Consider the following 24,959-nt stretch of genomic DNA (forward strand, 5'->3'; position numbering starts at 1 on the left):
ATGGCTCTGTGGATAGAGTGAGGAATGTGAACCTGGAGTCAGAAAGACCTGAGTTCAAGTCTGGCTTCAGGCACTTAGTAGCTGTGTGACCCTGGGCAAGACACTTAACTCTGTTTGCCTCAGTTTCCTCATATACCAAATGAATTGGAGAAGGAAATGGCAAACTACTCCAGGATCTCTGCCAAGAAAAATCCAAAATGGGGTCACAAAGAGTTGGATGCTACTAAAAACAAGTATCAGTCAGAATTCAAACCCAGGCCTTCTTCACTTCAAGTCCAGTACCCTACTTACCATTCATGAGACTTTTTTCTTGGTGACTCTATCTTGCCACAAACCATTCCATTCACCTTGATTTTCTCATCTTTGCATCAATTTGGGTCATTTCCTCTCTAAATTCAAGCTCAAAACTCCTATCTCCCCTATAAGAAACCTTTCCCTGGTATTTACTTTGTTTCCACAGCACATTTTTTTTTCATTTTCACTAGTCTATTTATTTTTGGTGTCCTAGAATGACACTAAATAGATGACACTATTCTTCCTACCAAGGTTCAGTAACTCCCCGACTCCTCAGGAGAAAAAAATCAATTGAGAACCACAAAAAGATAAAAAGTATCTTGATTTAGTTTAGGTTGGTATTTTTTGGGCAAGAGAAATACAAAATGTTCCATTTTTTAAATTAAGAACTGGAGACATCAAATTCTATCCAGTCTCTCAAATACTTAAAAGAAACTCCACAAGCTTCACTTCCGCTGGATTGCCAGGTAAAGGAAAAGTTGGATAAAGAAAGGAGACAAAAGGGTAAAAGAAAGGCCAAAAGATAGAGACAGATCCTAAGTTAGATTACACTGTCCCAGATAGAGACAGAGACACGGAAAGCAAGAGGGAAAGGGAAGAGGAAGTACTTTTTTTAAATTCTATTTTTATGGATAGCTTTTGGCTTTTTCATTACTTTCCTTCCCAAATATATCCCTTTCCTAATCAGCATACCATCCCTCCTGGTTACTGCCTCCAGTGGATTCTACTTTTGTTTTGCCAGTTCCTCCCCAAATGATTTCTTGGCTCTGCCCCATCCCCACTGCCACTTTCCAATTTGCTTCCTGCAGATTCTAATTCCCTTCTTGTCCTTGGGGAAAAGTTATGTTGTATGAGAGCAATTGCCAAGGGAGTTTTTAACAGAAACTCCAGGGATCCAGAGACTCCTAGGTAAGGTGATTATCAGCTGCAGGAGGGTAGGGATAGTGTTTTGGTCTTTATAGCTTCTAAAAGATCAGGTCAGGACCTTGCATGTATTTGGCACTCATTAAATATTTGGGGAATAAAGCCTGTCTTACATGTGCATGTAAGACTGAGGGAGATTAGACTTAAAAAAGAGGAAAGGGTGATAGTATGGCCCTTTACTGAGGTCAGGAGCAGAAGGGAGAAGTCCACAGACAAGTCCTTGAAGAAGGGCAGATGCTTCTCCTTTGTCAGTCCTTGAAGGTCCCTTGGAAAGTGGACCTAGTGATACATTCTACTGAAATTTTAAAGGATTACTTGAAGGGCCAGGGAACCTACTGCCTCAAGGCCTCTAGGTCCCTCTAGGGCCTCACTTGAAGATCTACAGGGCCACGTGTGACCTCTGGCTGCAAGTTCCCCACCTATGGATTAGAGTTTAAAGGTTATAAAGTTAAAGTAAGAGAACTCCTGGAAGAATACTGTCTATGGACTCAAAGGAAATGGATTTAAATTCTGGGTTTATTTCATTTGTCCCTTTCTACTTGCATGATCTTATTGTCATTCATCCTTCCCTAGGATCTAGTAGAAAATGAAACTTTAGCTAGAAAATTGTGGATTAAGTTCCTGAGATTCACACCCTACTCCAAGTATTTCTGGTAAAACAACAACAACAACAAACAACAAAACAACAACAAAAAAACCCCACCAAAAACTCTCTTGGCAATAATTTGCATAAAATATAACTTTTACCTAAGGATAAGGAAGGAGTTTGAGCTGCTGGTAGCAAAGGGGAGGTTGGGAGAGGTAGGGGGAGGGCAAATGAGAATGGATACAGGTAGGGGAGGGGCTGGCAAATATAAACAGCTGTAGATTGTAATCTGGATAATGAAAGGATGGTAGGAAGCTGGAATTGGGATGGCTGGAAATGATGGCTGGAATGAAGCAGGTGTATAAAACGTTCAAGAGACAAAGTTTCAGGATAATTAATCATCTTATTAATCATGCTAGCAATAATTTATAAGAGGGGTCGGTGACATTCTCAAATTGCCAAAAACCCCTCATGGAACTCACTCAATGCTTATATACCCTTGGAAGACTAGGTATTCCTGAGGGTGGCAATTGACTCTGATTGGTTAATAAGTAATGAGAGAATTAGCATTATAATGAGGGGTGGTCCTATTCCAATGAGGGGTTGGAGGATGTGACTCTGATCACTCAGTCTTAGAAACAGACATCTCTTATCGAGATTACCTATGAGTATGGCAATCTAGACAAAATGGGGGTCCACCTCTGCTCAGACCTGGCTTAGAACACAAGGGGCTATTCACCTTAAATTCTTTGTAAGGTTCTCTAGCTGGGTGGGGCAACAACTCCCACCCAGGATTGAATGGCTTGTACCCTAGGATTTTGAACAATCTCATCCATCACCAATGCCCTTCACATGGTGGCTTGGATCTAGGAAGGGAAAAAATCCTGTTTCTCCCCAATATGAACGATTAGTTGTTGAATAATTATTTCTCTCACAGGAAAGGGAAGTTAGCCAAGTAAAGTTTTTCTTCCCAGATCCCCTAAATACTTGATTACTGACCCAAGTCAGTTCATCATTCCGGCTCCTGGGGGTGGCAGAGTCAGTGGCTGATCTGGATAAAGATCTGGATTTCTTGGGGGATTTCTGGATTGATATGTCGTTGTTGTTGTCGTCGTTTCTTTGTTCTTGAAGAGAACCAGTGACATCATGAGGGTGATACTTTGGCTTAAGCATGGACCGGATTTAAGTGAAGGAGAGTTGTACAAAACTGTCAGCCTTACTCTCTCCTGCAAGGCAAAAGTCAGGACAATGGTAACGTCAAAAGATTCAATGAGTGGCCTTGACCTTTCTAAATTAAGGTCTTTCCCAATTCTTAGTTTGTCTGAGGCAACACCTATTCAGTGATTTAGGGCTAGGTAAGAACTGAGACAAAAGGAGACCCAATTTGCTATCACAAAAATCTTAGAGTTTCTGGCTGGAACAGAAAACAGTTGCTATTTGTATTCATTGTAAGCCATCAAAATCTAAACAATGAGTTGTAGAGGCTTGGATTGGGGGTTATTACTGGCCATTTAATGAAAACTAGAGTGATTTGAATTTTAAGATTTAGTCTAGTAGCTCCATTTGAATCACAATGGGCTTTTTTGAAACCTGTTTGCTCAAAGCTATATTTCAAGAAATCATAAATGAAACTGAAGGACAAAAAGTAAATTGTCTCAGCTTTTTGAAAATAAATAAATAAATGATAAACAGGTAAAATAAAGATTTTTTTAAAAAAAAATCTAGTCCCCCCAAACCCCAAAATATCTGACAAAATATAAGTGAGCAAAAATTATGTATTCCTCTGGAGAGAGCACCCACATGTTCACTTGGGCTTCTTGACATGAGACTTCGATGACTCTGGAGGAATGAGTGAGGCTGATGACTTTTCTAAGCTCTGTCTCACCTTCCTGAGGTCATTGGTCCTCTTGGAGAAAGAAGGATGAACACCACCAGGTGAAGTCTCTACAAAGAGAGAAGAACTTCCAGAATAGGTGTGAGTTAAACCTAGGTCACACATAATTCAACATATCTCATACATATATGCCTCACTACTATCATGGTCTAAGTTTAAGCTGACTCCTCTCATGGATGCTTGGGTGGGTTACCAAAGGGCAAGAAAGAAGACAAAACAATGGAGCTAACTGCTCTCCTGGGAGAGATGTTAGAACTGGAAGAACCAGTTGGGTCTTTGGCATTGATGAGGAGAAAGGTAGCTTTCTGTTTCTTTTGGTAATGGATTCTTGACCCATTCATTGTCTCCCAAGAACACTCTGATCTACTCAGGTTCTCGATGTTCCTTCTTCCTTGGCCGCACCTAGTGCTTCTATCCAGAGTTTCCCATCTCTCTAGGAAAATGCAATGCAGAGGGAAAACCGAAGACAGGTCAAAGGGAGCTTTTTTGGCTGTTGGGTCTGCAGTTTGACTTCTTTTAAGTCAACAGCCATTTGATTTGCAGGACTGCTTTGAGAGATCATGACATATTTAGCCCCTCCGTAAAAGCAGCATAGACAAGCAGGACAGCCTGAAAGTTCCAGGCTGAACTTACTGTGTACTTAAGAAGAACAAGCTGTACTTAATAGAGACCCAGCTTTCACATACAGTCCTCTTGTTTTCCTCTACTCTGCTATGGATATGGAAACACCTATTTTGTTTGGCATTTAAGTAATTTTTAATTTTCTATAATTTTAAAATAATGCTTATTAAATAATTTGAATAATTATTTGAAATAGTCATTTTAAAATTTAATAAATTAAAAATTATAATTTCTTAGCCTTTGTTGATGGTGGCCAACAGGCTACTAGCTATAGATTCATTTCTGTTGACAGAACTGTTAAGTTCTGTTCTTAATTAAATGGTGTTACCTAATAGCTACTGTCCCTATTGATGATTATTGGCAGGTCACAGCAATTCTGTGACAGTTTGCTAGTTTAGTTCCAAGGTTAACTACTGGGCATCTAGGTGGCACATTGAATAGAGCACAAGGCCAGGAGTCAGGAAGACTCCATCTTTCCGAGTTCAAATCCAGCCTCAGATATTTACTAGCTGTGTGATCCTGGACAAGTCACTTAATCATATTTGCCTCAGTTTTCTCGTCTAGAAAATGAGCTGGAGAAGGAAATGGCAAACCATTCCAGTATCTTTGCTAAGAAAGGTCATGAAGAGTTGGACACAATGGAGCGACAACAACTAACTACAGGGAGTTTTTTTGTTGTTTTTTAACCATTCTATTATAAAGTCATGGATTCAAGATGAAGAAGAAAAAGCTGATTTCAGACAAACCATTAATACTTTGTTCTATTGACTGGATATTTTCACAGCAGATAGGTCTAGCTATACAATCTTAAACTCTATTAGTCCCTAGATTTGGAAAATAGACAATGGAGTGACTTAGAAACCTCTCAGAAAGAGGAAGATAAACAGTGATACTATTGATGGCTGACATGTCTGTAGGACTTTAAGGTTTGCAAAGCCCTTATCAAAGGGCTGGATTTGAATCTCTTCTCTGGATCTGAAACCGCTGCCTCTTCTTTGGGGAGTAGCTCTAGGGAGGCCTTGTAATAGTGGAAAGATGGTCAGATGTGGCACGAGGAGTTCTAGTTCTGATACTTTACTAACAGTATGACCCTGGTCAAGTCACATAACCTTCTCTTTAAAACAGATAACAATATGTGGAACAGGTGCATCCCCTACCTCACGTTTGTTGTGAGGGCAAAGTTTTGTAAAGGACTATATAAATGTGACATTTTTATCTTCTTATGAAAGTCTTTCTACTCAGACTCACCCATGGTTTCTGAGAGGCAGCAGAGGATATTGGAAAGGGGAAAAAAAAGACTCAAGATCTGGTTTCTCATTCTGGTTTTGTGACTGGATATCTAATGCAATTTTGGGCATGTTATTTCATCTCTAGGGTTTTGTTTAACCTATAAAATGACCAAAATGATCTCCCCTGGGTCTGGCATTCTCCCCTGCTCATTTCCCCCATGGGAACTCGGGTGTTGGGGAGGGACGGTTTAAGGAGCAGATGGAGGCATGGTCCTCCAAACAGGTAAGGTAGAAAAGCCCTGATACATGATTTTTAAAAGAAGACACAAACACAGTGCTTGCTTATAGGGAGAGGCTGGGGAGAAGTGGCTTTTCATCAGTATTGTTCTTCAATAATGCAAGGTGAAGGGATGCTACTATGGTGTAGACTTCAGTGCTGTATAGGAATGCATTGTCAGGGAAAGACCATCAATCACAGCAAGCTTCCTGGAGGAATTTTCTTTATGGGCACAGGAAGGTCCAGGAACGTTCTGGACTTGCTCTTCTTTCCTTTTCCCTCTAGATTACTTCCTTCAGAGAAATCCTCTACTCCTTTACCCCTGGTGGCTTCCACTGGGACTCCTTTCAAGTCCATGCCTGCCCTTTGACCCTCTGTCCTTCAGTCCTGTTAAGACCCAGAATCACATTTCAACTTCCTGCTGGACATTTCCAGCTGGAGATCTCTCCAGCATCATCACTCTCACTTTCTTATTAATAGTCCAGACTCTACCTGTTCCCTCACTGCCCACGTCCAACCAGTTACTAAGTACTATTGATTCTTCTTTCTCTGAACTGTCTCTTTCTTTTCATTCCCACTAATGAAAGCTTTGGAGTTAGAGGGTTCAGTTTCAAAATCCCAACTCTGATGCCAACTGTTTGTAACATGTTAAACAAGACACTTAACTTCTCTGTTTCCTCATCTGTAAAGGAGATGACTGGCTTTGTGGTCTCTAAGAGCCCTAGCTCTGTGATCTTACTTTAGCCCATTTTGCCTTATGTTTCCTGGATGGTCTCTCTGTCTCCAGTTATCTTCTTTCTCCAATCCACTTTACACTGGCCACCAGAATAACCTTCCTAAAGCATTGTTTTCATCATTTCACTCTTTTGCTCAAAAACCTTAACAGCTTTCATTTCTTACTGAAGTCCAAGGCCAAGACCCTGAAGTTAACCCAAATTGCTGTTTCCCCAATATGCTCCCCTTGCCTTTCTTTGTTCATGCCATCCCCTCTGGTGTGATGTGGTGGAAAGAACATTAGACTTGGAATCAGAGAACTTGAGTTCAAGTACTGGTTCTGACACTTACTGGCTGTGTCATTCATCTCTGGGCCTGAGTTTCTCCATTTATAAAATGGGCGTGATATTGCCCAGACTTCAAGCCTCATGGGGTTGTTGTGAGAAAAATACTTTGTTAACAAAAATGATATTGTATGGGAACTCTTAATACTACCTCTTATTACTAGAGGGCACTTGAGCTGAGCTTTGAAGGGAGCTAAGGATTCCAAGAGACCTACATAAGGAGAAAGTGCATTCCAGGCACTAGAGTGGGGCTGTGGGGTTGGACAGCCTATGCAAAGACATGGAACCTGAAGACAGAATATGTTTTGTGGAGAATAGCAAATGGTCCATTTTGGTGTGAATGGAGAGTGTGTGTAGAAGAGTGAAATGTAAAAAAATCTGAAAATATAGGATTTATCAGATTGCCAAGGACTTGAATGCCAAATAGAGAAGTCTTATTTCTACACGTGCCTCCCTACCTGCCCATGCACCATTCAGATCCTTCGTTGTTCAGTCTTTCAGTAGAGTCAGATTCTTCTTAACTCCATTTAGGGTTTTCTTATACCAAAGTGGTTTGCCGTTTCCTTCTCCATGTTAGGGTATAGATGAGGAAACTGAGGTAAATAGGATTATGTGACTTGACCAGAGTCATACAGCTAGTAAGTGTCTGAGGCTAGATTTGAACTTTGGAAGATGAGTCTTCTTGGCTGTAGGCCTGACAGCACTCTATCCACTGCTCATTCTTCAATACCTCCCTCAAATGCTGTCTCCTCCATAAAGACTTCCCTGATCACCTAGCCCAGACGTGCTCTGGCCCTCCTGATCCCCTCACATCTCCATGACAATTGGCATGTTTTACCTTGTATTACAACTGTGTACATGTCTCCTCCACCCTAAGTGCCTTCCATCTCTAAAATTCTAGTGTTAAATTAGATCAGTAGCTTCATGAAGGTAGGGACCATATTTTAATCATCATTATCTGTCTTCTCCTCCCCCCCAAACCCAGCACCTGATAGAGTGCCTTGCACATAGTCATTAAATGTTTGCTGCATGAATCAGTGAGGAAAAAAATATCTGAGGACTTGAGAGAACCATGAGCTTATTAGCTTGTCTGGGCTTTGGAGAAAGTAGAGGAATATTTAGATAGGGATGCTGGATGGGGTGTCTCTCAGGCCACAGAGTGAAGCAACATTTGTATTTTTTTTCTCCCTTAGGACTTCCTAAGCAGATACCAGACCCACAGGTTATACTGGGTGGGTCTACATCGAGGCTCTGAAGGGTGGCACTGGATCAATGGGGCTCCATTGTCCCCCCAGCTGTGAGTGACTGCATTGATTCTGGATGTCCTGGGTGGGTGGGACAGCACCTCTCTATGCTAGCCTGACTGTGGCCTCTTCGTGGAATGAAGGACTATGGACATAGTATAACTTGGTGTCTATATCCCTGCTGCATGATGTTCTGGGTGCCCTGGGTAGCCCCTCTGTCCCTTGGCAGGGTTATTCAGGTCTACTGTGTTGGGCTGATCCTACCATCACCATTTCCAGACTAACTGGGTGTTGGGAGGGTTCAGAAGAGCCCTTCACCCCCAGACTTGGCACTCATTTTCTACTCTGATGGAGCCTGTTGTGATCCCACCCCTGAAATGAGTTAATATTACTTACAAAGCAACAAATAGATGAGCCCTGGGTACAAAGAGTACTTGGGTACTAGGGGATGCAGAGTGAATAAAGCAGTGATTGGATTTTACTGTGGGCATGGGGGGTGGGGGGTGGGGTATTGGGGAAGGCTTCCTGGAAGAGTTAGTGTATCAAAGAGAAGGAAAGGAAGGGTCACTTATGCTCATCTCCTTATCTTCCTTTATTTCTTTCTCAGGCTCCTGGATGAAGATGAAGATAGCCTTCAGAACCGGAACTGTGGGGGCTTGGAGGAAGGGAAACTAAAAGCTTTAGAATGTGATTCCTCTAGACCCTGGATCTGTATTAAGGGGGCCAAGTGATCTGCTCACTCTTTAAGTCCAAATCCACAAGAAGTAAGCCAGGAAGGCATCATGGTACCATATGGACCAGGGCAGACTGTGTACTGAGGGGGTTATGGTTTCTCAGTAAAAATATTTCTATGAAACCTCGGCCTTGGACACAGAGACAAACCCATAAAATACAAATTATTCATAGAAAACTCAGGTAGTGAACCTCCATACTCAGTCAAGAGGACCCTATCTTGTGGGAGAAAGAAAACTGGTTTGTAGCCTGTGGAATCTTAACCCTAATTTTAATCCAGCCTCTGAACTTTGCTCAGTCAGTAGCCAGTTAGCATTTCTGGGCCTGGCTCTGGCTCCCTTCATCCCCAACATCATATACACATGTATTCGCTTTATTTTACAAAGGGATAAGGAGAATTAAGAAGTCAAATTCCTACAGTGACTGAACTGCCCGTTGTCATTACAGTACACTGCTCAGCAGATAATGCCTAAATTGCTTTGTTACAGTGACTTCTAGTTCTAATGGCTGGCTACATTGTTAGGCATTATATTTCAAACTGGCAGGTGTTACAAATGAATTTTAAACCCTGTTGGGGAAAGACAGTACAACCTCAGGTGGGCTATAGAAAAAGATGAAACCGTCAACACATAAAACGATCTTTGTTAGAAATGAAGGTAATTGGAAAGGAGACCAGGATAGCTGGGTACAACTTTCCTTGGAGCAGATCTAGAGGGTAGGGGCTGGAGGCAAGCTCTAGAGCAGTTATTTTCATCATAGGGAAAAATCTTACCATCCTGTAAAACTCACCATTATAGGTCCTTACTTCTTAAAACCATTAAAGATATACTTCAAAAAGACTCCTTTTCCCTCTCTCTGCTTCCTGCTCCTTTCACTAAAATGTGTTCTTTTTTTCTCTTCTAATTCTGCATCTGAAAGCCAATGTGTAGTTGAAGTTGCATTGGCCTTAATATGAGGAGATTTGGGTTCAAGCCCTGGTCCTGGAATTTTATTAGCTGAGTGACTTTGGGCAAGTTGATTGACTTCTTGAGGACTCAATTTCCTACTCTGTTAAAAAAAAAAAAGGAGTGGGGTGGTGGTGTGTAGATAGAACTAGATGACATCTGAGGTCCCTTACACCTCTGCAAATTCATGAATTAGGTGCTAACCCCAGTTATTCTGACTAGGACTTTATTCCTGTGTTCTGGGCTAACCAGATTCAGAGTAAGTTGTTTGGGGTTTTCTTTCAAGATCAGGTTCTTTATATAGCAACTTGTATATCATGGCCTCTAAAATTCAAAATGCTATAAAAAGAGGTGGGGCAGAGGAGTCATACAGTACAAGAGGTAGCTGAATGACATGATGGGGAAATGAGAGATGCTTATGAGAGCTGAAAGAGAACTTCCTTATTTCTGCTGTGGGTACCACCATCCTTCCAAGGAGATCATAACATCCAAGTCATCTATGATTCCTTTCTCTCCCTTACCACAGTGGAATGAGTGACCAAGTCTTGTTTCTATCTCCACAATACCTCCTGACACCATCCGCTTCTTTACACTCTTGTGGCCACCATCCTCATCACATCTAATTGATCTCCCTGACTCTAATTTGTCTCCTCTACAATTAATCTTCCACATAGTTGCCAAAGTGATAATCCTAAAGGAGAGGTCTGACCTCTCCTTCTCAGAAAGCTCCAGGGACTCTCTATTGCCTCAAGGATAAGGTATAAACTTCTCTATTTGGCATTCAAAGACCCTTCAAAATTTGATAAATCCTATATTTCCAGATTTTTTTTACATTTTACTTTTCTACACATGCTCCCCTTCAAACCAAAATAAGTTTGCTATTCTCCATACATAATATTCTATCTTCAGGTCCCATGTTTTTGCAAGGTAGTCTCTTATGCCAGGAATGCATTTTCTCCTCATTTAGGCCTCTTAGAATCCTTAGCTCCCCTTAAAGCTCAACTAATGTCATCTCCCAGTTAAGGCTTTTCCTACCCCCTCTCAGTCGTTAAGTGTTTTGGGAATTATTTTGTTTACTGTATATGCATATATTTTGCATTTACGTATATGTGTACATGTTGTTTTTCCTTAAATAGATTGTAAGTTCCTTGAGGGCAGAGACCATTTCATTTTTGTCTTTGTATTTCCAGTGCTACCACATAATTGGCACTTAATAAAATGCTTGCTGATGATTGATTGATTGAAGGCTTTCTCCACTTACTCTTCCACCCCTGCTCTAGCACGCTGAAGATCAGTATTTCCCAATCACAAATTTTCATTTCTCTGTAAAGCTTTTGCTACCAAAGCTTCTTATTTTTTTATGTATAAATATATTTTTGAAAGCAGACTCCTTCTTGTATCCTACTAATTTGACTCTCATTTCCCTCCTGTGATCTTTTTAATCATTGTTTAGCTTCCTGAGTGGCAACCAGGTTCTCTTTGCTTTCATCATTTCCCATCTCCACCCCCCAAACTCTCTACCAACTTCCAAGACCCAGGGGCTAGAGAATTGGTACAGGATTTACAGAGTCTCAGCATTGAAGGAGCACGAGGTTCCTTTGTGATCTCAAATCCCTTCATAATATGCCCACAGTAGACGCCTTCACTCGAAAACCTCCAAGGCAGCTCATCCCATCATTAAAAACCTTTAATTGCCAGTAACTTTTTCTTTACATTGAGCCAAAATCTGCCTTCCTGCAACATCTACCTTTTGATATTTTGGTGCTTGGTGGTGAAGTTTGGGTCCAGATGAAGACAAATGAGTATTCCGAGGGCACCTAATTGAATTGGTATTAGGGGTGGCTTCAGAGTCAGTGTGTTTTCTGCAGAAGGGTTGTAGCCCGAACCAGTCAACAAAGGAATGTGTAGCTTCAGAGACAAAAACGGGATTAAAGGTATTAGCTCCACCTAGGATGGAAGTAATCAGACGAACCAAAACTCAGGGCCTACTGGCCCTGACAATAAGGGAATTATTTAGGGCTTTAAAAAGCCTTTGAAAACTGAGTAATGTGAGACTGTTTTTGTGACTTATTTCTGGTATTGGAGGTGGGATACTAAAGTAAGGAGGTGAGTTACTACCAGCTACTCGTGAAAATCTGATTCCTTACTCGAGGCACACCCTAATTTTGTATTCTGAAATTCCTTTACACATGGAAAAGTTTGGTTTTGCAGTTGAACCTACTTTGTAGTAACTATAGTGACTGGGTGGGAGAAAGCAGCATAAGAATCTTTTCAAGGAGCAGAAATCCACCCTCTTTACTTTTAGTTGGTGGCAGCAAAGATCACAGAGTCATAAATAAGACGTAGAGCTAGAAATAACATTGGGAGTCATTGATTGTAATCTAGAGCTGGAATTCTTAACCTGGTCTCCGTGAACTTTAAAAAAAATAATTTTTGGTAACTGTCTTGATATAATTGGTTTCCTTTGTAATCCCACGTATTTTATGTATTTAAAAACATGAACCTGAGGTGTCCATGGGCTTTGCCAGGCTGTCAAACGGTTTAGAACCCACCTGGAGATGGTTATGGACTAAAAGCTAGGAGGAGCCTTGGAGACTATTTAGTTCACCCACTTGATTTTATAAATAAGGAAATGGAAGTTCACACAGAAAAGTAACTTACTTGTCCTAGGTTACAAGGTTCAGTTTCTGTATTCATTAACTTCTCTGGGCCTCAGTTTCCTCAATTGTAAAATCAGATGGTTGGGCTGGATGGTGTCCAAGGCCTCCCTCTCTTCTCTCCTCCCATCTCTTATCCCCTTCCTCCCTGTCTGTCTGTCTCCTCTCCTTTCTCTTTCTCCCTCACTTTCTCTCTGGCATCTGTTCCCCTGATGCCTGATGTAGGAGCCCCAGGGGAGCCTTCCCTGGTCCCTCGCTGGGTTGCACTTGGCTGTACCTTCTTCTTTTTCCCAACATCACCGTTTCCAGAGTAAAGGGTAGCAGCCTTTGTACACGACATCTTGGAGTATGGCTGGCTGAAGCGAAGTCAGGGCCAGGGATTGGGTCTTTGACTTTTGCTTCATTGTGTCAACAGCAGCAATGAGAACTCACCTCAGACTAAGGGACAGGCAGAGGTGGGGGAAGTTTTCTTAGGGGGCTCCCTGGTTACTTTAGGGACTCATGGTCCCACAAATTGAAATAGATCCTTGTGCAGATGGCATGTTGACTTAAAAAACTACAAACTAACATTACCTATGTTGTATTTTTATTCATTTTGCTAAGTGGGTCAAGGTCACCCCCTGCATTCTGAGGCATCACCAGTTATCTTCACCTGCGTTTTGCCTTGGATTTCAATGACTGGAGGCAAGAGCAAGGCTGACGACTTTCCAGAATGTGGACATCACTCCAAGATGTCATTGGTTCTCTTTGAGAACAAAGGATCAACAACATTAACATTCTGTTAGACATTTCCCAATTACATTTTAACCTGGTTGGAGTCTGCAGGAGGAAGTTTTGCCAGCCATGCCACCTCTGCCCAAAAACTCTGCTGGTACAGGGAGGCAGGGACTATTAGCCACCTGTACGGTATAATGGACTGACATCCCTTCTGGGATGTGGAGGCTTTAAAGTCTCTGTATCAATGTGCTTTTCCTTCATCCAAGTACACTATGACCCACACAGAACTTTGTTTCAGTGTGTTGCTGTGGCTAAAATAATCCAAGCCAATTAAGTGATGAGCCACAGATCCAATCTGGCAGCAGGGGCATATGCTAAGAATTCTAGTTTGGTTGTATCTGCTACAGCATAAGCGTTACCCCGCGGTTTTGCAGTAGCCAGGGCTGTCTCCATGACACATGACATCCAGGAAGATTTCAACATAGGCATGTTCTGAACATTCACAGACTGCCTTCGTTTATTTTGTCCAGATCAACCTCTTCCATTTCTCTTCTCTGCAATGAGGTGTAATGCAGCCCTACCTAGGAAAGCATTATTATTGAGTTAAAAATAGTGAATTGCAAAATACTTTTTATTGAATTAACAGGTTAAACCATGAAGTTAATTTTAAAATATCTGCATTGAACTAAAAAAGGCAAAGCAATATTATTAACTTGTTTTCGAACTCAGTGTTTTGTGTGGTTTTTTTAACCCCAGTTTATACTTTTCCTCTATACTGGATGAAGTCCCTTCTAATTTGCTAATTAGCAAATATACTGGCCCACTTGAAAATGAATAGGTCCTATGTTGGGGGGTGAGATTTATATGGATGATGATGGATGGAAAGGAGGAAGGGAATTGGCATAGTTCTTTCATCCATTCCATTTCCCTCCTCTTTTTTCTCAGCATTGTAAGTCATGGAATGCATGGTGGGAAATACTGATACAAGTCAAATGAAAAGTGAAAAACTTCAGCCCATTATTTGGTATACATGACATCAAACCACTTCTTGACTGTTTTTTGTACTGAATGTATAGAATAATCGATTGTTTTGATCTCATGTGGACATAGATGGTATCTCTGTATCATTTCTCTTGGCCTCATCTTTATAGTATGAAATTAGGGGGTTGAACTACATGATCACCAAGGTTCCTTCAAACGATTTGGGGAGATGATTGAGTCCCTTACTCAGATGCCTTTGGCATTTGGTGCACATAAGTTCCCTTCTTGTTTGGGAGGTGATTGGCCAACTGATTCTGCCAAGAATCATTTGCGTTATTTTAGTCAGCTAAACTAACCAGTGTTGGAGCACAAGATGGGGTAGAGGGATAAATCAGTAGTTTGGCCAGAGAAAGGGAGGACCAGATTAAAATACTATCTATCCCATCTCCCCAAATGTTATTAGTCTAGAAGAGATAATTTTTACATTCAGGGAGCATTCTTGATCCTTTTCCTTAATTGGCTTCACTTCCTTTTCATCAAATGCCAGTTCTTCAAAGCACGTACATACACACACACACACACACACACACACACACACACACACACACACACACACACACACACACACACACACACACACACACACACACACACACACACACAGCATATAGCAAATAAACTCATTTATTCAAGCCAATAGCAAATAGAAATCAGAAAAGATACATAGATGAGAATATACCAGACAATATACAGACTGAATGAGCTCTCCTACTGGGAGCCAGCTATCTCAGCTCAACCAATAGGGTCTCTGATCTTACTCAAGGAGAAATTCCTCAAGTCTCTAGTGCAGGTAAGCTGAGAATACAGATCTAACCAAGGTGCCAGCAACTCTACATGTTGGTGTCTTCCTAGAACTTTTCTCTCCCTTCAGGAACCTGAAGAGAATCTGGGGCTCTAATTATCTTTTTTCTTGAAGCTGGAAGTCAAAAGATCAGGATCTCTCTGTTCTCTCTGCTTCGTGAAGAAGCCCTCACACAGGCATGGTGTAATCAGTCTCCACCAATGAGGAGAGTCTTATGTAAATAGATTTAAGCTGAGGGTTAGACTAAGTATATAAGCCTAGACAAGTCAATGTATGTTTGCCTCAGTTTCTTCATCTGTAAAATAGGGAATAATAACTGCACCAACCTCAGAGGGTTGTTGTGATGGTCAAATGAGATAAAATTTGCAAAGAACTATCTAAATGCTAGCTATTATTACCTCAAGCCAACACGAGGGCATTTTCCATGATGTGCTAAGGTGACAAAATAGGGAACATTGTCTTCTCCCCATGAGGAATTGTGAATCTCAGGATGATTCATTAGAAAGGGTCTAGGATTATTTGTGAAATGTAGAGGTCAAAAGTCATTGCTAATAAAACTTAAATGTGTACTATGAAGCCAGGTATAAGATATTGTACAGTGACTGGAATGTCATTTGGCTAGGTGAAGGCAGCAGAGTAATTCCGAGACCCTGGGAAGAGTGCCAGGACAGAGGAGAGAGGCGGGAGAAGTGCCCTCAACATGGACCAGGGGATGAAGGATGTTTTCAAGGCCAAGAAGAGAAAGGGGAAGAGGAAGAAGATTGGCAAAGGAGGCTGAGACGATGAAAAGGAAAAAGAGCAGGACAAGAAACACGCTGGATGGCAGCAATATGGAGGGAACAAGATGATGGGATATAGCAGTTGTGGAAAAGCAATGAAAGACCAAAGACAAAGAGGCTCTCTAGGACCCAGTCAAGAAGAAAGGAGTAACGGATCAGAAAGAGCAAATAGTGGGAAGTAAAGCAACAGGAATATGCCATCACAAAGGACGTACACCTTAAGGCAGAGCTTCCAAATATCCAGATTAAAATAAACATGATTGGCCCTTGGCCAAATTATGAAGTCATTCAACAAACACTAATGAAATTAAATGTTTACTATGTGCCTGGCACTGTGCTAAGTACTTGGGGATAAAAAGAAAGGCAAAAAGTTCTCTGCCCTCAAGGAGCTTATATTCTAATGGAAGAGGCAAAAGGTAAAGAATTAGGCATATACAAGATATGTATAGAGTAGGTGGAAGGTAATCTCCAAGAGGAAGACTCTAGCAGCTACGGGGTGGAGTATAGACCAGGTCAAGCCTTCTGCAGAAGGTGGAAGCTAGGAGGGCAAAAGTTCCATTCTAGGGATGGGGGACGGGAAAGGTAAAGGCATAAAGATAGGAAATGGAGTATCATGTATGATGGTTCCAAGTAGACAAGTGTAGCTGGATCATATGGAGAATAAAATAAGGTATAAGAAGAAGGTATAACGGGTCTTGCTATGAAGAGATTTAAATGCCAAATGAGGTTCTGGCAGTAATAGAGAGCTGGAGATCACTGAGTGTGCAAACATGAGACCTAAGCTTGAGGAAAATCACCTTGGCTGTTAAGCGGAGGATGGACTGGAACAGGGAGACAAGGCAGAGAGATCAGTTAGAAGGCTACTGCAGTATTCCAGGTGACAATCATTGAGAGGCTGAAGAAGTGGAAACGAGAAATGCAAACTATAGACCTTGTGACGGTACAAATAAGATTTGGATGCTTAGGGTGAGGTAGAAGAGTTGAGGACAGTATTGAGGCTGCATGCCCAGGTGTCAGAGAGGATAGCAGTGCCCTCAGCCATAGCAGGTCAAATCAGAAGAGGGGAAAATTTAGGTCCAGAGTTCTATTTGAGACGAGTATGGAACACCCCGTGTGAGATGTTCAAAAGTTGATGTTCTGGGACTACAGCTCAGGAGACTGCTTGGTATTCAGTGGTGTCTGACCCTTTATAATTCCATTTGGAGTTTTCTGGGCAAAGATACAAGAGTGCTTTGTCATTTCCTTTTCCAGTTCATTTTACAGAAGAGGAAACTGAGTTAAGTGACTTGCCCAGGTTCACAGGGCCAGATTTGAACTCATGAAGATGAACTGTCTTTTTGACTCCAGGCCCAACATTCTATCTACTGCACCACCTAGCTGCCTAGCTCAGGAGACTCCTCATCTTCCATGGATATCACTAAGTGAGAGAATATAGATTAAAAAATATTAGAGGTCCCATGAAATTGGAAAGTTTGCTTCTAGCTTCCCTTTTATACTTTTCCTCTGGGGATACCACTTTCTCAGGTATCTAGTTCCTTCCTGTTTTCTAATGACCCCAATAAGAAATCATTTGCACTTTGACTAAAACTCATTCATATTAATATGTCAAATATTTCAGATATTGTTATGTTTTAACTTAAACTTCAACAAATTGAGACTTGACCTAAGGAAAACTTCCTAACTAAAAATGCTATCCCAAAATGGAACAGTTGGCCTCAGAAGGCTGAGAGTTCCTCTCTTAACTTGAGGTCTTCAAACAAAAACAGGGTGATTAATTCAACATTTGTTATAACCTTATCAAGTACTCATTGGCCATTCACGTTTCTCCAACTCTTAACACTCTATGAAATGTCAAATGTAGGCATTAAGAAACCTGGGTTTCTGTTCTAACCTCACTTTTTAACTTAAGTGTGACTTCTCAGACAATTCCTTTAGCTTAGGTGGGTCTCCAATTTGTGCATTTGTAAGAAAAGGGACAGCTAGGTGGTGCCACAGTTTACTGAGTGCCAGATCTGGAGTCAGGAAGACTTATCTTCCAAATTTGGCTTCAGACACTAGGGAGGGCCTTCTCCAGTTGTCCTTGATCTATTTGGCCACTAGACCCTGATGGCTCCTGAGGTGAAAGTGAGGCTGGTGACTTTGCACAGCCCTCCCTCACTTAAATCCAATTCATTTCCATGTCATGACATCACTTCCCTGTTGTCATGATCTTCAAGAACAAAGGACAAACAGCAGGCACTAGCTGTGTGACCTTGGACAAGTCACTAAATCCTGGCCTTAGTTTCCTCATCTGTAAAATGAGATGGAAAAGGAAATGGCAAACCACTCCAGTACCTTTACCAAGAAAACACCCAATGGGGTCATGGAGAATTGAGACATGACTGAACAAGATAAGGGTGTTGGACCTTCAAGTCTCTTCTGGCACTAATCTTTCATCTCACGTTGGCCTTTTATACTCCAAAAGTTAAGCTTTAAGGGGCTTCTTCTTGCCTGAAATTCTACTGTGATTAAGGCTGGCCCTGAAAGAAAAACAACTTTGGTTTTAATTACTTGTCATTCAAACCTTCTCTAATTCTTCCTTTCCATCCCTTGCCACCAGACTCACAAATTCCAGAAAGAGAATGTCTACTGTATGTCCTCCTACCTAGCTGAGTGGATGAAATGACTAGGGAAAAGAAAGGCCATGAATGGTTCTATATCAGCTTGCAAGGAGGTCAGTCAATCAATAAGCATTTATTAAGCGCATACTATGTGCGAGGCACTGTGCTAAGCACTGGACACACACACAGACACACACACAGACACAGACACAGACACAGACACACACGGCAAAAGATAGTCCCTGCCCTCAAGGAGCTCCAAGGCTAATGGGGGATACAAGTAAACAAATAAGTACAACCTATATAAATAAACAAGTAGGAAATAGCAGAAGGAAGGCACTAGAATTAAGAGGGGGTTGGGAAAGGAGAAGGTGGAGTTTAGTTGAGACTTGCAGGAAATCAGGCCATGAGATGAGGAGACATAGAAAAGATGCCCAGAGCTGAGATGTGGAACAGCAAGGAGGTCAATGTCACTGGAATGAAGAATTCATGGTGGAGAGTAGGGTGCAATTAGACTGCAAAGGTGGTGGGGGTGGGATCTAGGCTTTAAATGCCAAAAAGAAAATTTTGTATTTGATTCTAGAATAGAGGCACTGAGAGTCTTATTCATCGGCGTGGGGGTGAGGAGTATTTATGTGACATCGTCAGACCCACACTTTAGGGAAGTCACTTTGGCCACTAGAGTATGGATTGGAGTGGGGAGAGAACTGAGGCAAGCAGACTTGTCTGAAGAGAAAAGGAGGCTTATTGAAGAGATGTTGCGAAGGTGAAATGGGGAGGACAAGCAACAACTTGGAAGAGGGGAGGGGGTGAGAAATAAGTGAGGAATCCAGGCTAATTCCTAGGTTGTGATCCTGAGGGACTGGGGAAAGATGGTGATGCCCTTGACAGTATCTCGGCCCTGAGCTGTTAGACATTTTTAAATCAGTGATTCAGATAAATGCACAAACTTCTAGATGGCAAAAAAAAAAAAAACCCCAAACCCCCCCACAAACTAGGGATCACAGGTAATATACTGTTTAAGGATCCAAAAATATCTGAAGGCTTTGGGTAAAACTAATAATTTAATAGAGAAAATGTAGTTTTACACTTGGGCTTAACAAAAATCGACTTTCTAACTACAAAATCAGGGAAGAGGGAGGCACAGCTAGAGAGAAATTCATAATAGCAATAAAAAAACTTGCCATTTTAGAGGACTGAAAATTCAAAAGAATTCATTCAATAAGGTAGCCAAGAAAGTGAATGCAATTTTAAGTTTCATTGCAAGACATAGCTTCTAGTAAAGAGGGAGTTAATATTCTCTTTCATATTCGGCCTCAGACACTTACTAGCTGCGTGACCCTGGGTAAGTCACTTAACTTGTTTGCCTTAATCTACTGGAGGAAATGGCAAACCACTGTATTATCTAAGAAAACCCCATGGACAGAACTGATGTGATATGTCCACAGGGTCATTAAGAGTTGGACACGAATGAACCAAATCTGCCTTCATTAGACCACTAAACCTGGAATCCCAATAATCAACCCTGGGAAGGCTTGACTGGCAATGCCAGTGAGATACAAATGCTATCTTCAAATACTTGAAAGGCATATCATGTGAGAGCTAGATTAGTCTTGTTTTTGTTTGATCCTAGAAATCAAAACTCGGATCAGTGAAGGAGTGAAATTTGCTGCAAATTTAGGCAAAAACTCACCAATCAGAGCTAGCCAAGAGTGGAATGAATGGCTTCAGGAAGCAGTAAATTCACCTTTACTAGAAGTCTTCAGGTAAAGCTAGAGAACAATTATTGCTCAGATTCAGGCTGGATGAAATGGTTTTTGTGTTCTCTTCAACACCGGGATTTTGTGAAGCACCACCATTCTTTATATAGACTTCCCCACATCCCAGTCCAGAGTAAGAAGGATCATACTTTCAGTCTCCAATAGGGAATCCACAGATACATAGACTCAACTTCTCAGTGTAGCCAGCCCTAGATAGGAGGGAGAAAGGCACTACTCAAAGGATCTCTCAACTCAACACACATGAGGGGTCAGAATTATTGGGATGGAATCTAATAAGTGAGCATGAGAAACCTCAGGCCTCAGGTAGGGAGCAAGAAAATCCTTGAAAGGGAGAGCTACATAATATTTGACAAACTGCTGAATCTCTTAGTTTTCCTTATTTGTAAAATGGGGGTATCAAACTAGATAACTTCTAAAGTGCCCTTCCAGTCAATGAGATTCAGAATCGAAGGTGTTGGTATGTAAGATATCATATAACATCAGGAAAAGTGGTTCCTCATCTTTAAACTGAGGAGCCGGAATTAGTATCTGAGGTCCCTGTAGAGCTATGACCCCATAAAAAGGCAAGCATTGACACCAATTACAGATAAAGAATTAACAAGGAGAAAACAAAAAAAAAAACTAAAAATTTGATTCAGCTGAATAAAAGCAATGTCAATTGCAATGCTTACAAGAACTATTTACTGTGCCACATCCACACACACACTTATATATAAACATTATTGCTTAATGTCAGTTTATTGTAATTTTATTGGGTTTTAAAAGTAAATTCCATACATGGTATGGTTGATTTTCGTAGTTGATTATGTAACATAACCATCTACTCAAAAAACAACAAAATCAGTGGAATTTTAGTTCTAGCTCTGCCAGTCTGCCATTCTGGGTAAGTCATCTACCTTTTCTGGGCCTGTTCCTCATCAAGATCTGCCTCTTCCAAACCTATTAATTTCCACATCTGTAAAACGAGAGATCATGGAACTTTAGACCAAAAAGACTACATTTAGTTTAACCTTCTCATTTTGCAAATAAGGAAACTGAGGCCCAGAGGACTGATTTAGATAACCTCTACAAAATTTTGTTTTCCTGAAGTTATACCAAAAAGCCTAGCTATTGTAGGGGAAAATGCTATTTCTTGCTCCAAAAATCAAACTATGTCTGAGAAGACGAAGCCTTTTGCTATGACTGAAGATCCCTACCAACTCTAGGATTCTGGGAAATATAGAAGCAATCACAAAATGGAAATTCTTGTTGGACTCCACTGCCGAGTCACATTGGGTAGTCAAACAAGTACAACCATTCAAGATTACTAAACCTCTCTAAAACCTGGAAAAAAATGTGGTAAGATTTAGATAGTAGGTTATCTTCTAGTCTGTGTTGTTTCAAGAGTGGTTCATTTAAATCCCTGCAAAGGAGACAGAGAATTATTTATGGTCTTAGAGACTGTTGGATTGGGACAAATGAGGAAGGTGTTGTCTCCCCCTTTGCCAACTGTACCAAATCCAAAAGGCCTCTTTTGAGCATGCCCCAGATGATGCAGGCTATGTGGAAATCCCAAGTGAGTTGGGAAAAGAGAAGCCAGAAAGACTCTTCATAGCCTGGGATCCATTCTAGCAGGTATAAAAGGAAAAGCTCCCCAAATCACCCATCCCTCAATTTGATAGAATTGACCTAGGAGTGTTTCTCTTCCCCTTTATATCAAGAAACACTGGCATGCCCTTTTTAAAACTCCAACTAACATGTTGGAGGGCAATAAGCTTAGAAAAGTTAGAAACAAGACTTTAGAGGAAATACATAGGAAAACAAGGCCCAAGGAAGTTAAGTGACATCCATAGTCATACCAGGTACTAGAGAGATATAGTTGGCATTTGAACTCAAGGTCAGTAGAGCCTATCCACACCATTCTTCCTCTTGTTATCAGGATATGGAAAGCCCAGAAAACATACTTGTCCTTGACCTCCATCCTCCTTTCCTGACTGAAGCATGAACACAAAGGAAACCTTTTTTCAGATAAGCAGTTGTCTCCAGGAGTGGTAACTATTCATTTAAAGGATTTTTAGCGACCAGCTCAGCCAAAAACATTGGAATCTCCCTTTCTCTTTGAACTACGGAAAAGAAATGCTGGCATCCTAGGCTTCTATGTAGTAGAGAAAGCCAGGGTCCCCTACCAGACATTCATTCCTCTACTCAGAAGAGTTCCATGCCTGAGCCATAACCTGACCTCTGAGGAAGAAACATAAAATTGTTTAAATTGACTTCAGATTAAGTTCAAAATGGTCTTGCTATTGGTCTTACCCATTCTACCAATGATTATCTATTCTCCTGAGGTCTGAATTCCTATCCTCATTCTGCCCCTTTTATACCTACTGCCTACTATTGTGGGGTCAGATTTCTGTACTTTCTATCAGGGTTTTGACCTGTAGCCATGGTAGCCTGTATCTGGGTGTCAAATTCTGTGTGGCCCAATCAATCCTTCAGCGAGCTAAGGGTTAAGTGGAAACCTATTTCCACTGCCTAACATCATATACATTAACAACCACCTGCCTACCAATGACTACACTGCCCACCCCCTCCTTGATTCCAGACTTGCCCCAATGGACACCAACTATGTGACTGCTTTTTACTCCCTGGAATTCCTGGACACTGCTTCAGATTTGCTTACTGGAAACATATTTAGTCCTTTGGTGTCTACTCCTTCCAATCAACATAGCACTCCCATTTCACTGACTCAGTCAGATTACTCTGACTGGTCACTTGAAATTCTGATGCCTCCTTGTTTTCTTCTCTATCTCTCTACAAATCCCAATACTGATAGCCAGTGCTACACCTTAGCTGAAGTTTCAGAACTGGCAATGTTTTCCTGAGTTATCTTCACTTAAGGAGAGAAAGAACTGAGCATATTTTTTCTTAAAACTGTGATGTCTTTCACATACAATTCTAATGCTAGGCAAGACAGCTAATGTCTGATGTCAGATCAGGACCCCAAAAAAATGTGACAGGTTGGAATGATGAACTGAAGGATGAAACTTAAAACTGAAAGTCAATCAAACAACTATACTATAGGAAAGACCTAGATTTCACACACTGTTTAACCCAGGCCATGTTATTAGGTTAATATATGTAATATAGATATGCTTTAATTCACATTATTCTCTAACCTAGACTGGCCTTGCTCTGAGTTACTGAGGGTTAAGCTGTCTGGTAATCTGCTATTTGGTTTCCTAATGGCCTAAAAGAGTTAATGCTCTTCTCAAAGTGCCCCAAACTTCTATGAATTGGTTAGCACTGCGGTATATTTCTTATTTTACAGTACGGGTTCATACAAATCATTTTAAGTTGCTTTTCTATGTTCACTGAGGGACTTAAAACAATGGATTTAAACTGATGCAGGTGAAATGTCAATTTAACATAATAAATACCAGAAGAGTCCACTGTTATTGGCTACAAAGTTTATAATACTAATTTTTTTAATGGTCAGAAAAAAAATACTGAATTTGCTACTAAGTAAGTTTCAGGGCCTTAGAAACAAAAGTTATTCGAGAAGAGATTGGTGGTTAAAAGATAAGTGGATAAAAGTTCTGGGTGGTTGAAGCATTCACCCACCTGAAGGACAGGAACCATGTATCTTCCAATCACTCACGTTGAAGGTATTTGGATTCTGATTCCCCAGGAAGAAAGAGCACTCACAGATGTTAACCTAGCTCCTGTAAGATCACAAATTTAAAATGACTGACTATTCTATGGATGAAACAGGAAGGCAGCAGACAAATATTGAGTCTTAGCTACCTGAGAGATGAACAACAGTCTGCTCTAAATCTTCTCTCTCACCATGACATTTTCTTCACTCTATGCTCTGGATCTACATCGTGCATCATAACTGTCCCTGTCCTGCTTTCCAGATGATGATATAGTTGAGCACCAAAAGCAAAAATATACAAACAAGGGATACTGGCAAACACAGGCAAAAGAAAAACAAAATTAATAGAGGCCTTTCAACAAACAGGGTCATTATCTGTAAGACTGGGAATGAGATTTGGGTTCCTTTTAGATCTAAATTCACTGTTATTCAACTAAAATATTACCTTTTAGAACTCTCTTTTCTATGGCATTCTTGCAACTCCATACTCATCCCTGTAAAACTGACATCTCAGTTAATTACATGAAATACAAAACAACTTTCAGTGGATAAAAGTTTGTTATTGATTTCTATACTCACATACTGCTTTCCTACTCTCTTTTAAGACCTTTTTGGATTTAAAATCAAGTCTTACTAACCAAATACTGTTCCTCTCATTGCTTTGTTTACACTATGTTTTTATTTTATTTTGTGCTGCTGAATAAACAGAAAAATCAGAACACCTCTTTTTGTAGGCCGAAGTCCCTCCTTGTGGCAGAAATTATAAATAAACCTAGATAGCTAAATACAAGCAGGATAGATGGCCTGGGTTAAACAGTTACACCCAGAGTTCAGAATTTTTGCAAGTGTCTCCTTACATCTTTTGTGTCTTACACAGAAAAGAATTATCAATGAAAGAAAAAGGTGAGGAATGTCCACAGGAGAAAGTGTTAGGTGACAGCTTACTGGATAATGCAGGTTAATGGTGATGGTGATGGTGGTGGTGGTGATTGCTGCTTTCATTTTATTATCTTTTTTTTTTTTAACAATTAAGAAGTGTAGTCTTTACACCCCACAAGAAAAAATAAAGGCAAGAAGTGCTTAAGAAAGAATCCCCCCCAACAACCTGAACAGCAGTTCAATGTAACAGAAAAATCAAGACAAGG

General features: G+C 40.8%; 1 protein-coding gene across 1 annotated transcript in view; it reads left to right on the forward strand.

Annotated features, from left to right (window-relative positions):
• KLRG2 (killer cell lectin like receptor G2) overlaps nucleotides 1–11,043 on the forward strand; it is a 36,005-nt gene extending 24,962 nt beyond the window's left edge. Inside the window, exons 4-5 of the mRNA XM_072650100.1 lie at nucleotides 8,077–8,180; nucleotides 8,735–11,043. Of these exons, the coding sequence (XP_072506201.1) occupies nucleotides 8,077–8,180; nucleotides 8,735–8,858 (228 nt within the window). The 3' untranslated portion in view covers nucleotides 8,859–11,043. The remainder of the gene's footprint in view (nucleotides 1–8,076; nucleotides 8,181–8,734) is intronic.
• The last annotated feature ends 13,916 nt before the right edge of the window (nucleotides 11,044–24,959 follow it).

Source organism: Notamacropus eugenii, chromosome 3 (assembly GCF_028372415.1).
Source record: "Notamacropus eugenii isolate mMacEug1 chromosome 3, mMacEug1.pri_v2, whole genome shotgun sequence".
NCBI classification, from domain to species: Eukaryota; Metazoa; Chordata; class Mammalia; order Diprotodontia; family Macropodidae; genus Notamacropus; species Notamacropus eugenii.